Raw genomic sequence first — 15,013 nt, forward strand, 5'->3', positions numbered from 1 at the left:
TTCAGTTCGAGGTCGGATCACGTTCTCACCACAAACGAACCGCTCCAGAGTTCGTTTGAAAGCGTACCGAGACCACCTCTTCAAGGAGGTCTCGGTACTCTTGTTTGGTCCGCTTTTGGTGCGCACCCGAGTGCGATTGCTGCTTTCAGACCTGACCAAACGAACCGCACCAAAGAGGGAAACGAACTCTAGTACGATTCAACCGAACTAAATGAGGCAGGTGTGAAAGCACCCTATATTGCCAAAAGTTTTGGGACGCCTGTCTTTACATGCAAATGAATTTAAATGACATCCCATTTTTAATCTGTAGGGTTTAATATTGAGTTTGCTGACCCTTTGCAGCTATAACAGCTTCAGCTCTTCTGGGAAGGCTTTCCACCAGGTTTAGGAGTGTGTTTATGGTAATTTTTGACCATTCTTCTAGAAGCGCATTTGTGAGGTCAGGCACTGATGTTGGATATGAGGGCCTGGCTCGCAGTCTCTGCTCTAATTCATCCCAAAGCTGATCTATCGGGGTTGAGGTCAGGACTCTGTGCAGGCTAGTCAAGTTCCTCCACACCAAACTCACTCATCCATGTCTTTATGGACCGACGCTTTGTGCCCTGGTGCGCAGTCATGTTGGAACAGGAAGGGGCCATCCCCAAACTTTCCCCACAAAGTTGGGAGTATGAAATTGTCCAAAATGTCTTGGTATGCTGAAGCAATAAAAGTTCCTTTCACTGGTACTAAGGAGCCAATCCCAACCCCTGAAAAACAACCCCACAATCCAATCCCCCCTCCACCAAACATTACACATGGCACAATGCAGTCAGGCAAGTACCGTTCTCCTGGCAACCGTCAAACACAGACTCGTCCATTGGATTGCCAGACAGAGAAGCGTTATTCGTAACTCCAGAGAACACTTCTGCACTGCTCTAGAGTCCAGTGGCGGCTGCTTTACACCACTGCATCCAACGCTTTGCATTGCATTTGGTAATGTTAGGCTTGGATGCAGCTGCTCGGCCATGGAAACCCATTTCATGAAGCTCTCTACGCACTGAAGGGCACACAGGAGGTCTGTAGCTGTTGACTTGGCATTAAAGTTGTTGGCGACTTCTGCCTACTGTGTGCCTGTATGCCCTTGCTCTGATTTTACGTGGCGTACCAATTTGTGGCTGAGTTGCTGTTGTTCTCAATTGCTTCCACTTTGTTATAATACCACTAACAGTTGACCGTGGAATATTTAGTATTTAGTAGTGAGGAAATTTCACAAATGGACTTTTCGCAACCTTATGGCAACCTATCTCAGTACCACTTTGAATTCACTGAGCTCCGGAGAGGGACCCATTCTTTCACAAATGTTTGTAGAAGTGTCTGCATGCCTAGTGCTTGATTTTTATATACCTGTGACCATGAATGAAATTGGAACACCCGAATTCAATAATTTGGAGGGGTGTCCCAATACTTTTGGCAATATAGTGCATGTTTTTTTTAAATAAAATTGTTTTCAATATGGGTGTGTGCAGTTTATGTTATAGAACAAAATGTTCACGTATCATCAAGGTATGTTTACCAATAAACTTGCTCATAAACTGAAAATCCCATTATAAAATCCCTTAGGAAAATCTTAAGGGAACCTTTGGCATATTAATTTTCCAGGTTTTGATTGCAGAACTCTGTTATATTGTGGTAGTTCTTGACTTGAACATTTTTTTGTCATTCAGGCTCACTGATCCAGTCCCCACTCTTGAGACATCCATAGCGCCACGGCAACGTCCCAAGGCTGGCCAAGCTCAAGCAATTGCAGGCATCCTGCCCATCCAACCAGCACTCACTCCTCGCAAAAGAGCCAATGCACCTGCAGGACCCAGCCAGCCAATCAGTGAGTGTTCATTTATTCTCCTTCTTCCAAATTCAAACCCTATCTAGGCGTCATCCTCTGAACAAACCTGTTCATGTAGCTTAAATCCTCTACATGCCCTCTTCATGTTCGCTCCCTCACTTTTACAACCTTCCCCTGACGACACTTCACCAGTTATATTGACCGACGTGTCTTTGGCTGACACACACGGCTCTAGTATTCCCACTGGTTCAATCAGTGTGTTATCAGAGAGAGCTTTTAAAACCTAATGAGCCTGAGCTATTGAGCCCCTGACATACTGAATTCTACTGAGCTGTCATTTCACTTCTTACACGTTTCATTGAATATGCTTAATACACCATGTCTTAATTTAGGATGAAATTTCATTTATATCAACTGTAAGACTAGTATAAAAAACTAGTATATGCCGAAATGTCTGAATGAAGAACAAGGACTCTCTGAGAAAATAAAGGAAATTAACATCTGAACTGTCCCTCACACACCAATGGAGACGCAAGTCTCACCTCACTATCAGCTAATCTACATCTTTCCCTATTGACTCCCTCTCCCCCAATTCATTCCCTCTCTCATGCTGAGATCACTGAAAATGCATCCAGAATCTCTATATTACAATGTCAATCCACACGATAGAGTATTATATGTGTTTGATATCGTTTGAAATGTCTCAGTGCGACTGGTACAAATATCTCATCCTCACAGAAGTTAACCAAAAGATAACCAATGTTTTAAGGGTTTAAAGATATCTTTCCTTGGTGTATGGTGGGTGTGGCTTTCAGCCATTTGGCCTCTCTTCTAATCAAGTCTACAGGACTTGATCAATGCAAATTCCTATTGTGAACTGGTGTTTCCATTTGAAAGAGTTTCAAATGGTTCTGGGTATGTATCTGGTTCTGGGTATTTAAGGAAATGTTGCAAAGAGCTCAGGGCTTGACACTTTAAACCGGTCAGCCCGTAATGTTGGATGTCTCAAGATAGCCAGCATTATGTAGTTTTCAGAAGTCAGGTATATATTTCATTCTTTACTTCAGAGTATTTGATGTTATATATGGATTACCTTTGAATTGATTATGTAATTGGCTTTATACATTTACCTGACTGTAAATAAATTGTTACACTTTGATTGATTCTGACTTGCTCTGGAATTATTCAGGTTGGGTATAATTTCAACAAAGGGTTAAACGGAATAATTAAATGTGTATTTAAACTATTAAATATAATGACCAAATAACCAATTGGCATTCTAAACCTAAATTCTAAATTATCATTAAATGGAGTCCGATAACGAGGAATTGGAATAAAATCCCCTTTTCCCCGCTGAAAAGACGAATGCGCAGCGTACTTCGCCCGCCGATCGTTAGCCTCCATTGGGACGGTTTGGGCGGCCTTACACAAGTTTATCACTGAAAATGCAAATGCTACACAAAGCAACAAAACCACACAAACTATAATTCATTTTTAATCTACAATATATTGACCAGTGTTGGGGGTAACGAGTTACAAAGTAACAAATTACAGTAACGATATTACTTTTTTGAGTAACGAAGTAAAGGAAAGAATTACACTAAAAATATCGGTAACTACACTACTTTACTAGACTATAGGAACACGCTTTCGTGCGTTACCCAAGTCGTGTTTCCCTGTGTGTGAAGTCTTGATCGGTTTACGTGCTTTTTGCATGCGCTGCGTGTGTGCTTGCCTGGGCAACGTTGCCATGGAGATGGATTTGAGTGACGTAGCTCCTGTTGTGGGGAGATGGGGACAGTGGCGATCTTCACATTACTTTCACTTTAGATAAACATTTTCACTTTTCTATGGTCCAGTGGTAATTTGGAAAGAAAACAGAATGGAAGCTTACATGTTAATATAGCAATGATTGCAACCTTAATGGCGTGGAGAGGGGCAATTAAATGCGACAATGCAGGATGTTTTTTTTATTCCATTGAGCTACTTTTCTTTCGTTTTTAATGTAAACATTACCAGACCGTTTGACTGTTGCGCTTGCATCTCTTCCATACGTTTGCATAGTATCGTGCATGACGCGGCTTAGGCACTCAAGATGAAAAAATCTAATCTCTAGACCTGCCTAACGCATTTTAACCGCAAAACCGTGACCTGTGAATGGCCCTACACTGATTAAGAGATAAACAGCGCATTTTAATTTCAGTGCTTTTTTTGTAAACAGTCAGCTTGCCTCATACATTCAGTTTACAGCATCAACAACAAGCCAAAGAGGGCGTTTCAACTGAACTAGGCGTTGCATTTTAAACACTTCTACGTTGTTTTCTAGCTCTGTCCACGTAGTAAATACACATTCTTAAAGGTGCACTATGTAGTATTTTTGCAGTAAAATATCCAGAAACCACTTGGCCGGTGTTATATTTTGTTCAGTTGAGTTCCTACAATATCCCAGATGTTTCCAACTATTTGTAAATTGTGAGAAAATTGCTATTTTAACTAAGGACAGGGACGTTTCAGCATTGCGTTTGAGGGAGTCGCCTGTCAATTGCGTCATATCTGCGTTACCCTCGGTTTCGGCTTTTATTTGGCAGGAGCGCTTTACTCTTAGCAGTGTGAACAAGTAAACGCACAGAGTAACGTCATAACATCATTTTCAACACACTTAAATGTATCTAATATGATAAACAGAGCTGCATTACCTCAAAATCATAACCGGAAGAGCGGATCAGTGCAGGTGCCCGGCGACTGTGTCCCGTCCCGTCATAATAAAAGTCCCGGTATTTGCTCCAGCAGCTGTGCTCAGGTCCAGAACACTCGGTCCTGCTCTGCTTTAGACTACAGTAACGTTAATAACCGCATGCATGAATGTGATTTCTGCCCGAGTCCTATTTTCCACCAGCTGTGAGGTGAAGACCACATCTCCCAAGATGCTGCGCTCACACTTTTCGTTTTGAATAGGCGCCCTCCAGTGGACGGAAAGTTGCATAGTGCACCTTTAAATTAGCGAGTGTTCAACTTTATCTTAAATAATTAAATCACATGTATTCTCTCTCTTAAACACAGTGACCTTTTTATATTTTTCATTGAACTTTGTGTGGGTGTGTGTGTGTGTGTGTGTGTGTGTGTGTGTGTGTGTGTGTGTGTGTGTGTGTGTGTGTGTGTGTGTGTGTGTGTGTGTGTGTGTGTGTGTGTGTGTGTGTGTGTGTGTGTGTGTGTGTGTGTGTGTGTGTGTGTGTGTGTGTGTGTGTGTGTGCCATGAATCGAATAAAGAGCTGGTTTTGTTCTCAGGAGAAGAGTTTAGTTCTCATGTTTCCTAAAGCCTGTGTTTTGAAACTTGTGTGTTGTCATTTTAAAATGACCCCATTATAGCCTCCTTTATCCTGTTGTTTGTGGATTTTGCATGAGGCATATTTCTTTGTGCAGACGGGGATATTGTTCTTTCATATGGTTTCACGTGCCATTTTGTAAACATTTATACAATGAACACTATGCTGACAGGCTAAGGGATGATAGGGCTATGATGTCTGTCCATGTAGGCCTACTCTAATAAAAAAAACGGGAAAGTAAAGTAATAAGTAGTGAAGTTTAGTAATCTCATTACAATTTACAGAAGTAACTAGTAACTAATTACTTTTTTTGAGTAACTACCCCAACACTGATATTGACATACAATTTAATATACCAAAACAGTAAAGTCATTGATAATATTCCCAAAAATATCAGTTTCAAATAAATGCTATAAATTTGATTTATCAAACAATCCTAAAAAATGATATCAGTTTTCATAAAAACTGCACCACAACTGTTTTCAACATTGATTATCAGGGTTGGGGAAAGTTAATTTTAAAAGTAATGTTACAATATTGTGTTACTTTATAAAAACATAACCAATTGTGTTACTTTTTTTGGAAAGTAATGGGTTACATTACTTGTGCATTATTTTTTCTTACCTGGGCTGGGCTTTTTTGTTTTTTAATAATAATAAAAAAGCCCTTTCAAACCTGTACAGTAGAGGGCGCAGCTCAAACAAAACCTTAAGCTTTGCTACCATTTGGAAATGGGATGCAAGAAAAGAAAGTTCAACGCTCTTTCTTCGGCAATAAAAACAAAATGAAACATAAATGTGACGTTGATCTAAAGTCATTTTTGCTTATAAGTATGGTCGAATAGGAACATTGAAGATCAACAGCAAAGACTGGGTAATACGTACATTTTGTTATTTTACATTATTTACAATATTTAATTATTGCAGGTTTGTGTAATATTCTGACTTTGCATTTTACCTTTTTTTATTCATTTTGAGAAATCTTGAACTACAATAACCATCAAATTCACACAACTCCTCTACACTTACTCGTGATTTCTCTCAACATGGGGACAGGAGAGCTGTCAGGCAATACATGTGAAAATAACTTGTAAAGTAAAGTAACTTGCCATTTTAAAAGTAATGCATACTTTAAGTTACTCGGAAAAATAATCTTATTACATAACTAATGTGTTTCCCCAACACTGTTGATAATAATAAGACATGTTTTTTGAGCAGCAAATCATCATCAATTACATTGGAAATCATCATCAATAAATATATTAAAATAGAAAACAATTATTTTTAATATTTCTAAGTTTTTACTGTATTTTTCATCAAATTCATGGCACCTTGGCGGCCACAAGACACTTATTAAAAAATAAATAAATACAAATTTGTTTTACCAACCCCAAACTTTAGAATAATAATGTAAGTGATTGCCTGGTTTCTAAAAATCTGAATAAAACAGGTGTCTTATACTTGTATTAATTGTAATTCCTTATCACATAAACACCGGAGAAGGCAGAGTAAGGCCCAGATCAGACAGAATACATTTTTTTTTGCATTTTTTAGGTTAGTTGACCCAAAAATGATTTTTATGCCATCAATGACTCACCCTAATGTCGTTTGACACCCGTAAGACCTCCGTTCATCTGTCTCTCCATAGAAAACGTATGCACACTATACTGTCCATGTCCAGAAAGGGAATAAAAACATCATAAGAGTAGTCCATATGTGACATCTGTTGGTTTAGTTAGAATTTCTTGAAGCATCGAAAATACATTTTCGTCCCAAAATAACAAAAACTCCGACTTTATTCAGCATTGTCTTCTCTTCCCTGTTTGTTTTCAATCTGCGTTCGCGACTGCGCAGTCTTCCTCAGACTATAAATGAAGCTTGCGCCACAAGATAACTGCGCAGTCGTAAACGCGGATTGAAAACAAACACGTAGTTTTTGGACCAAAATGTATTTTCGATGCTTCAAAATATTCAAACTATCCAACTGATGTCACATATGGACTACTTTGATGATGTTTTTATTACCTTTCTGGAAATGGACAGTATAGTGTGCATATTTTTTCAATGGAGGAACAGAAAGCTTTCGGACTAAATCTAAAATATCTTAAACTGTGTTCTGAAGATGAACGGAGGTCTTACGGGAGTGGAACGACATTAGGGTGAATCATTAATGACATCATTTTCATTTCTGGGTGAACTAACCCTTTAAGAGGCACCTTTTTAAAATAGTTTTCTATTGGCTGTGAGCGTTTTGCGCGCTGTTTATGCGCCCCGAGCACCTCGCATTTTAGCCACCTGCTGCAGCTCTCGTTTTTGAAGGAGCGCTCTGAGCGCATGAAGAAAAATCATCTACTCTGAGCAGAAAAGTGCCCCGACGTCATTGTGTTTTTCCCCCATTGTCCAATTGAATGAATGGAGAGGCGGGCCTTCCGTTGTGGTAATCGTTACATTGATTATAATGACAGGACGGCTGATTCGGGGGTTGACTAGCAACATTAAAAAAACGCGGCGCACTGCTCTTTTCTAAATTAAAAAACCGTCAAACAAAAAAAGGCAGTGCCATGCTTTCATCTTGAGGAATTCTAGTAGAGAATGATTTTTTTAATGTATGATTTAATATATATATCTTGCTATTATGTATGCAAGTATGAGAATGGGTTTTAGGTTAATTTAAATTTATTTATTTTTTAAATTAGTGTTTTATTGTGTTTTTCTATTTGTTTACAGGTGTTAACATGGCTTCCCAGCCTGTTTCTCTTGCCCAATCACAGGTTCCTGCCGCTCCTATTCCAATACAGGCCACTCCCTCTCCATCCCAGACCACACCCCAGCACGCACAACTTTTTGTACAGCAGCAAAATGCAGCCTTCTTCACTGCTCAACAACAGGTAACTGCTACTAAAACATTCTGGATTGAATCGTAAAAATAAAATGATAATTTTAAGTAAACGTGAAATCATAATTTCCTCTAAAAAGACTATTTACTACTCCCTTCTACTATTTTCCTCATAAATAGGTTACGTTATGGAAGTAAAATGGGTTGTGATTGTGATTTCATGTGAACTTAAAATAAATCATCGGGGAAATTCTACGTAGTGGATTTGAGTTTTTACATTTGCAAAGAGAAGAAAATATGTTGTACCATGTGATGTCAATTGTTGCACCTACCTCCTATTTTAGCAGCATCTCTCAACGCAGACCGGCGCCATAACGGTTGCTTCATCGTCCACCCCTGTTTCCACACACTCTAAACCTAAGAATAGGGCACCCCCTCCACCCATACACCACCCTCAAACCAACCTCCTGACATTATCAGCAACCGCACAGACAAAAAACAAAGCAACAGCCCCAGCTCCGCCTGCAGAGTGTTCACCTAGTAATAACGTAGATGGTGATATCTCTGCGACTTTGTCTGCCCAACCTAAAACCAAAGCTATGGCACCTCCACCCCCTACTGCACATACCTCCACCCTTCCTCCACCTAAAACCACCTCAGCGCCATCAGCTGACTCTGAAGTGGACCCAGAGCCGAGGGTAACCCTCCGAACATCTGTGTCTGCTCTGTTAGAGTGATTCTCTTTGCTTTATCCAACTCTTGTTGACTTGCCGTGCACCTTAGCTTGCTCATCGGGGATTTTCTTGCTTCTTAGATTTACATTTTCATAAAATCAGTAGGTGTTGACAGTTACTGCATGATTATACCTGCAGGGCAAGGTGTCATGTACAACACAAGTGGAGTTGTTCTGTATAATAGATTTTAGTCAGGGTTGTCGTCATATTGAGGAAAATGAGGCTGTTAGAGTAAGACGTATAGTCTTTACAATGGCCATACACTGTATAAAGGCCCTAAATCAAATGTAATTTGTAAACTCAACTAGGGCTGCAGGATTGATTTTTTTAAAAATATTTTAATATTATTATTATTATTACCACTACTACTACTTATGGAAGCTTGTTTCCGCAACAGAAAAATTAAAAAAGGTAATTGCAACTTTATATCACGAAATTCTGACTTATTTTTTTGCAATAGTCAGAATCGCGAGATGGTAAAGTGGTGAACTCGCAATTGCAAGATCAAAATTCAAAATTGTTAGATAAAAAGTTGCAATTAATTTTACTACTACTAAATTAAATAAATACTAAATAAAAACAAATAATAAATAGTACTATTGTAATATTTCAATGTAAAATAAGTATAAAATATTGTAAAAATTACAATAATTTGTCAAATTACAATAATATTTTGTATGCCTGTCTTAATGTTCAAACATTATATCATCAAGCTTTTATTTTGATGAAATTGGAGGGAACACGAAAAAAAATTCTTTTTTTTATAAGCACTACATGTATGGCAAGGTGGTTGGTGTGTGTTCTGTTCCTAAATTATGTTAAAATGACCCAAATTTATGACAAATGATGATCATGTTGATCAGTATTTACCGTGAACGGATTAGTTCTGAGACACTGCAAACACTTGTGTATAATGAACTACTCGAATCTTAAGTTTAAAATGCTCTGAAACACTTTAGCATATTAAAGGGATAGTTTGCCCAAAACTGAAAATCATTTACAATCATTCACCCTCTTGTTGTTTCAAACATATATGAGTTTCTTTGTTCAGCTGAACACAAAATAAGATATTTGGAAGAATGTTTGTAACCAAGCAGATAGAGCAACCATTCACTACCATAGTATTTTTTCCCTACTTTGGTAGTCAATGGTTGTCCTATCTGCTTGGCTTCCAAATGCCTTATTTTGTGTTCAGCAGAACAAAGAAACTCATACAGCTTTGGAACAACATGAGGGTAATTAAATGAAGACAGAATTTAAATTTTTGTGTGAATTATCCCTTTTAATATATTTATTTCATTAAATATTGCACAAACCACATGCAATTGGCACTGTGCAACAGTACATTCCCCTGAACACAGCAAATGTCTATCTCTGACAGCCTCGTTTTCATGGTGCTACCCTGACTAAAATCGATCATTTTGTCATGACGCATCTGAACTTTTTATTCGTCAACTCTCATGTTGTTCCAAACACATCTCATTTGTTGCTCTTTTGTAAAAACAAAAAGGAGACGTTTAGCATTATATTATTTTATACACTCTTAAGTTTCCTAATGAATAACGACTCACATTTCGGTCTGTTATTCACACAAATCATATTGCCTCCAAAAGCTCACAACACGATTTGGAGCACAACAGCATGCTTATCCACTTCCATTGTATGGGGAAAAAAAGGTACCCAGGATGAAATGTAAAAAGAATATTATACAGATTTGGAATGATATGAGAGTGAATACATTAAATCTTTAACATTTAATGAAAGGTTAATGTCTAACAACGGACATTTAACCTTTCAAAGGTGAACCTTTGGCATTTTCTCTTTTCACAGATCAACTTTCTTCAACAAATCAGAGAGATATCAGAGTTTTCTCTTTTCTATATATCTGAAGCTCTCTTTGTTTTCCTTCCAAATCGTTTCTACAGATTCCACAGGCTTTAATGTTGCTTTGTCTTTCTTTCTGTAAAAGTCATCCGCTGGAAGTCGTGGGGTGCATAAAGTTGGCTCTTTGACTCCACCCTCTTCTCCTAAGACCGCCCCCAAGGGAGGCCACAGACGAATTCTGAGTGATGTCACACACAGCACCATATTTGGAGTTCCTGTGAGCAAGTCCACTCAACTGCTTCAAGCTGCTGCTGCAGAGGCCAGCCTTAATAAATCCAAGTAAATCAAGAAAAAAAGTTCTTAAGTGAAGTTTTAATCATTACATTATCCAGTATTGAGTAAAGATGAAGATTGTATTGGAGTAAGCACTACATTGACAGTAGATTGGCACTACAATGTAGCAAAGACCAAAGTGAAGACATTAGGGCAGTTTAAAGCGGTCAAGATATATCTCTATTGCTATATGCAGACATTGGATAAAGTATGTTCAAAGTTCTGCTTGATGCTGTGTTATTTCCAGTTCTACTAATAAACAGGAAGTTATTCAAGCAACTTTTTTAACATCTGGAACTTTCCTGCTCTCAGATTGTCTAGCTAGTTTTATCTAAAAAAAAAAAAAAAGTCAATAAGTTTACCCCCAAAAAAGTGCCCAAAACCCTTCTTAGACCAGCAAACATCTCAGCCTGACCAAGCTGGGAGACAAGCAAAGACCAGAAAGCCATCTCAACCATCAGATGGTTAAGATGGCTTTCTGGTCTTTGCTTGTATCCCAGCTCCCAGCTCCCAGCTCCCAGCTCCCAGCTCCCAGCTCCCAGCTCCCAGCTCCCAGCTCCCAGCTCCCAGGTCAGGATACACAAACGATCCTGTTCGCGTATCGGTCAAAAATGACAGATTTGTGCTTGTTTTTTTTCCAATGAAATTCAATGGAAATATAGTACAATTATATATTGTACTATATTTTTTTAGTACAATAATGTTTCTAAGTTAATATTTTGTATTTTTAGCGGATTTTATAATACTAAATCATAATCATGCTGTAGTTATAATCCATTATTTCAACTTTTGAACATGGACCTGAAAATTAAATTTCCAACTTACACTGTCATAAATCTTAAGTTTGACTTAAGCACAGACTTAAGTTTGGTTTCTTTTTAAAGACGGCTTTTGGCAGATTATTGCTTTAAGTGAAAAAAAAAAGCTTAAAGTAAACTTGAAAAAAGTTATACAATTTTATTTGTAATGTTTGTGAAAAATGCACAAAAATACAATTTTAAAATATTTATGTGTATTTTACAAAATACGTTTTAATCTAAAGCTGCAAAAAAAAAAATCGAAGCCATATATCTAAATAAGCTGTGTTCCAAATTTGAGGTTAATATCTTAAAGCTTTCAGTAATAACTAGTTTTGGCACAGATCCAAAATTTTACAGTAGATGAAGTGTGATTATTATAATTATTTCTGGACCATTTAACCTTTTCAAATCATAGCTTGATGCCTTAAGCATGCAACATGCTGAGATTATTTGCTTGCTTTCGTCACTTTTATGTGCACTTGTTCGCTAAGACTGAACAGCCAATCAGACTGATTTCTCTCACCCATGGCTTTGACCACCATTCGACATGCTCAGTTGGCCAGAAAGGCTCAGATGGAGTGCGACTAGTGCCAGAACAAACCGCAAAAAAACTGGACCAACAGACGCTCAACAACGGCCCAACGTTGGCCGACCATCGGCTTGATGTGTGATGGTCTTAGATGTTTTTACACCATATTGAGTTGAAAATGCAAATTGTTTTTATTTTCAAGGCTTGATACCCCTCTCATCCAACATGCTGAGATCATGTGAGAACTATGTATCATACTGCTGTTTTATATATTTATTGTGATGCTCCCCAGAAAAGCAAATGTCTTCGAATTTGTCATAGTCATGGCATAACCACCTTAAAGATACAGTAGCAAAAGCAACATGTTTAGTTATAAGGTTAAAAGAGAGAAAACCAAACCAAATTATTTGGCGCAAAAAACTTTTTGACGTTTACATTGTTGTTTTTTCTTCTCGCGGATGTAGGTCAGCTAGTACCACTCCGTCTGGTTCTCCATGTTCATCCCAGCAGAGTGTTTATCAGTCAGGGGAGACTCCGGGACCCTCAGCTGGAGCCTCAGCATCCTGGAACCCTTTTGGCGATGACAATTTCTCCAAACTCACAGCAGAAGAGCTGCTAAACAAGGATTTTGCCAAATTGGATGGTAAAAGCAATGTTTTCATATGAACTCAAGTACTTCAAGTCATTTTAGTATGATATGTATTTTAGTTATCCTGCACACTTTATTTAAACAAACCTCTACAGAGAAATGTACTGGTGTTCCACAGGGTTCACTTTTAGGACCAATTCTGTTTTCAACTGACATGCTTCCTCTTGGTTCTGTAATTCTGAAAGTATAATATGAATTTTCACTGCTATGCAGATGACCTACACTTATATTTATCATTGAGTTCCAAGGATCTGACTAGTCTGGATGTCCTTCAAGCATAATAGAAATAAAAAAATTGGATGGCCTCAAACTTTCTGCAGTTAAACACTGATCGTACTGAAGTTGTGATAATTGGTCAGAGCTTGAGTAACAATCAGATTGAGCTAGTTTTCTGAATATTGAGCAGGTATTAATGTGGGTGTTTATTTTGACACCAATCTTAATTTTGAATATCATGAATATCATGTTGTGAAGTTTTTGAGTTTTAATGATACAGAGAAGCTTTTGAGACCTTATGAAACAGTGAGATGTCTTAGATCTTCCTTTAACACATGGCTGGTTGTTTCAAGAACCAAATATAAAACTAAAAGAGAGTAGTAAGGGCTCCAAAGTTGGAATAGTTTGCCTGTGGATATTTGATCTGTTGAATGTGTGTCTGAAACGTTGTTTAAAAACATTGTGGTCTTAGTATTATGTGATGTCTTTTTGTGTGTTGGTCTTAAAGGGGTGGTTGCATGCGATTCCACTTTTTTAACTTTAGTTAGTGTGTAATGTTGCTGCTTGAGCATAAACAGTATCTGCAAAGTTACAGAGCTGAAAGTTCAATGCAAACGGAGATATTGTCTTTTAAAGTTATGGCAGTTTATTGCCTACAAAAACGGCCGGTTTGGACTACAATGAGCTTCTTCCTGGGTTAGTGACATCATAAACCCTTGCTAGTCTCCGCAGATGTGACTTCTTTCTGACCGTAATGGTAAGGGGCGAGGCATTTCCGGACAACCTGTTCTTGGCACTTCAGCCAATAAAAATACAGGAACCTACATTTGGCCATCTAACCAATCTAAGACTATTGCGTTTTTCGAAGGGATGGGCTTCATAGAAACAGGAAGCAGACGAGCCGTTCAAAGGACAGTGGAGGCAGCGATGTAGAATAAAGGTCAAATATAAGAAAAATATGGCGCTTAAAAAAAAAAAAAAAGAAGTATTAAGACATGTTATACTGCGCCCCATAAGCACAACCAAGCCTAGAAAAAAAACATGGAACCCCCCTTTTAAAGATTGTGTTTTTATATTGAGTAAAGCACTTTAAAAATGCTTTATAAATGCAATTTTACTTACTTACTTAATAACCGTGTGTGTGTTGTGTGTTTGTATTGTGTGTGTGTGTTGTGTGTTTCCAGCTAAAACGGCAGAGAGGTCCTGTCCTGAAACTGTGATATCTGGGTTGTCTTCCAATAAAGGCTTTCTTCAGGGAGGAGGTACAGTCTATTTATCACTCTCTCTGTCTTTCCCCATGCCTGATGGGATTCTGTTAATTCTTAAGACAGAGCTGCACTGCAAAATTATTTTGTTTTTCCACTTTCAAAGCAATGTGATGGCACATGCTGCTAACTTTTACTGATACTGGAACAGATTCAACCAATGGGTGCTGCTGGATTTTCAGGATGGGGGACAGTCCTCCACAATTTTCTGCAAACTCTGAAATGAGATGGCAGTTTTTCACAATCCATGTAATTCCCAATGGATCAAGTCCCACCCTATTTTTTTGTCTTGAATATCCTGTTTCACCCAGAAACATGCCACGTTGCAGAAAAAAAATGGGTTGAGAATGTTGATTCACTTTCAAAGTTTTTGAGGGACTTCAAAAAGCAGTAAATGTACTTGACCTCTTCTAACCTTCCAGATATAAAGTAATGTGCATCTCACCTGCTAGCAGCATTTACATTTACATTTACATTTATGCATTTGGCAGACGCGTTTATCCAAAGCGACTTACATTGCATTCAAGGTACACATTTTACATTATTGTCAGTTCTTGCTTTCCCTGGGAATCGAACCCATGACCTTGGCGTTGCTAGCGCCACGCTCTACTGGTTGAGCTACAGGAAAGCCATATAATAGCATTATAAGCCTTTCCTCTTCCTATAGATAAAGACAGATACAG

General features: G+C 38.2%; 1 protein-coding gene and 1 non-coding gene across 5 annotated transcripts in view; one reads left to right on the forward strand and one right to left on the reverse strand.

The window, feature by feature from the left end:
- Positions 1 to 15,013, forward strand: part of aak1a (AP2 associated kinase 1a) — a 112,559-nt gene that overhangs the window by 61,610 nt on the left and 35,936 nt on the right. For 3 of the 4 annotated variants that reach the window (XM_067413091.1, XM_067413092.1, XM_067413094.1), the window contains exons 10-15: positions 1,704 to 1,861; positions 7,872 to 8,032; positions 8,325 to 8,678; positions 10,684 to 10,877; positions 12,665 to 12,843; positions 14,250 to 14,327. In XM_067413091.1, the coding sequence (XP_067269192.1) occupies positions 1,704 to 1,861; positions 7,872 to 8,032; positions 8,325 to 8,678; positions 10,684 to 10,877; positions 12,665 to 12,843; positions 14,250 to 14,327 (1,124 nt within the window). The remainder of the gene's footprint in view (positions 1 to 1,703; positions 1,862 to 7,871; positions 8,033 to 8,324; positions 8,679 to 10,683; positions 10,878 to 12,664; positions 12,844 to 14,249; positions 14,328 to 15,013) is intronic. The other variant, XM_067413093.1, reaches the window with a different exon arrangement.
- Positions 14,886 to 14,960, reverse strand: trnaa-agc (transfer RNA alanine (anticodon AGC)). The gene has a single exon. It is a non-coding gene; the product is annotated as a tRNA-Ala (tRNA).

Source organism: Pseudorasbora parva, chromosome 13 (assembly GCF_024679245.1).
Source record: "Pseudorasbora parva isolate DD20220531a chromosome 13, ASM2467924v1, whole genome shotgun sequence".
NCBI lineage: Eukaryota > Metazoa > Chordata > Actinopteri > Cypriniformes > Gobionidae > Pseudorasbora > Pseudorasbora parva.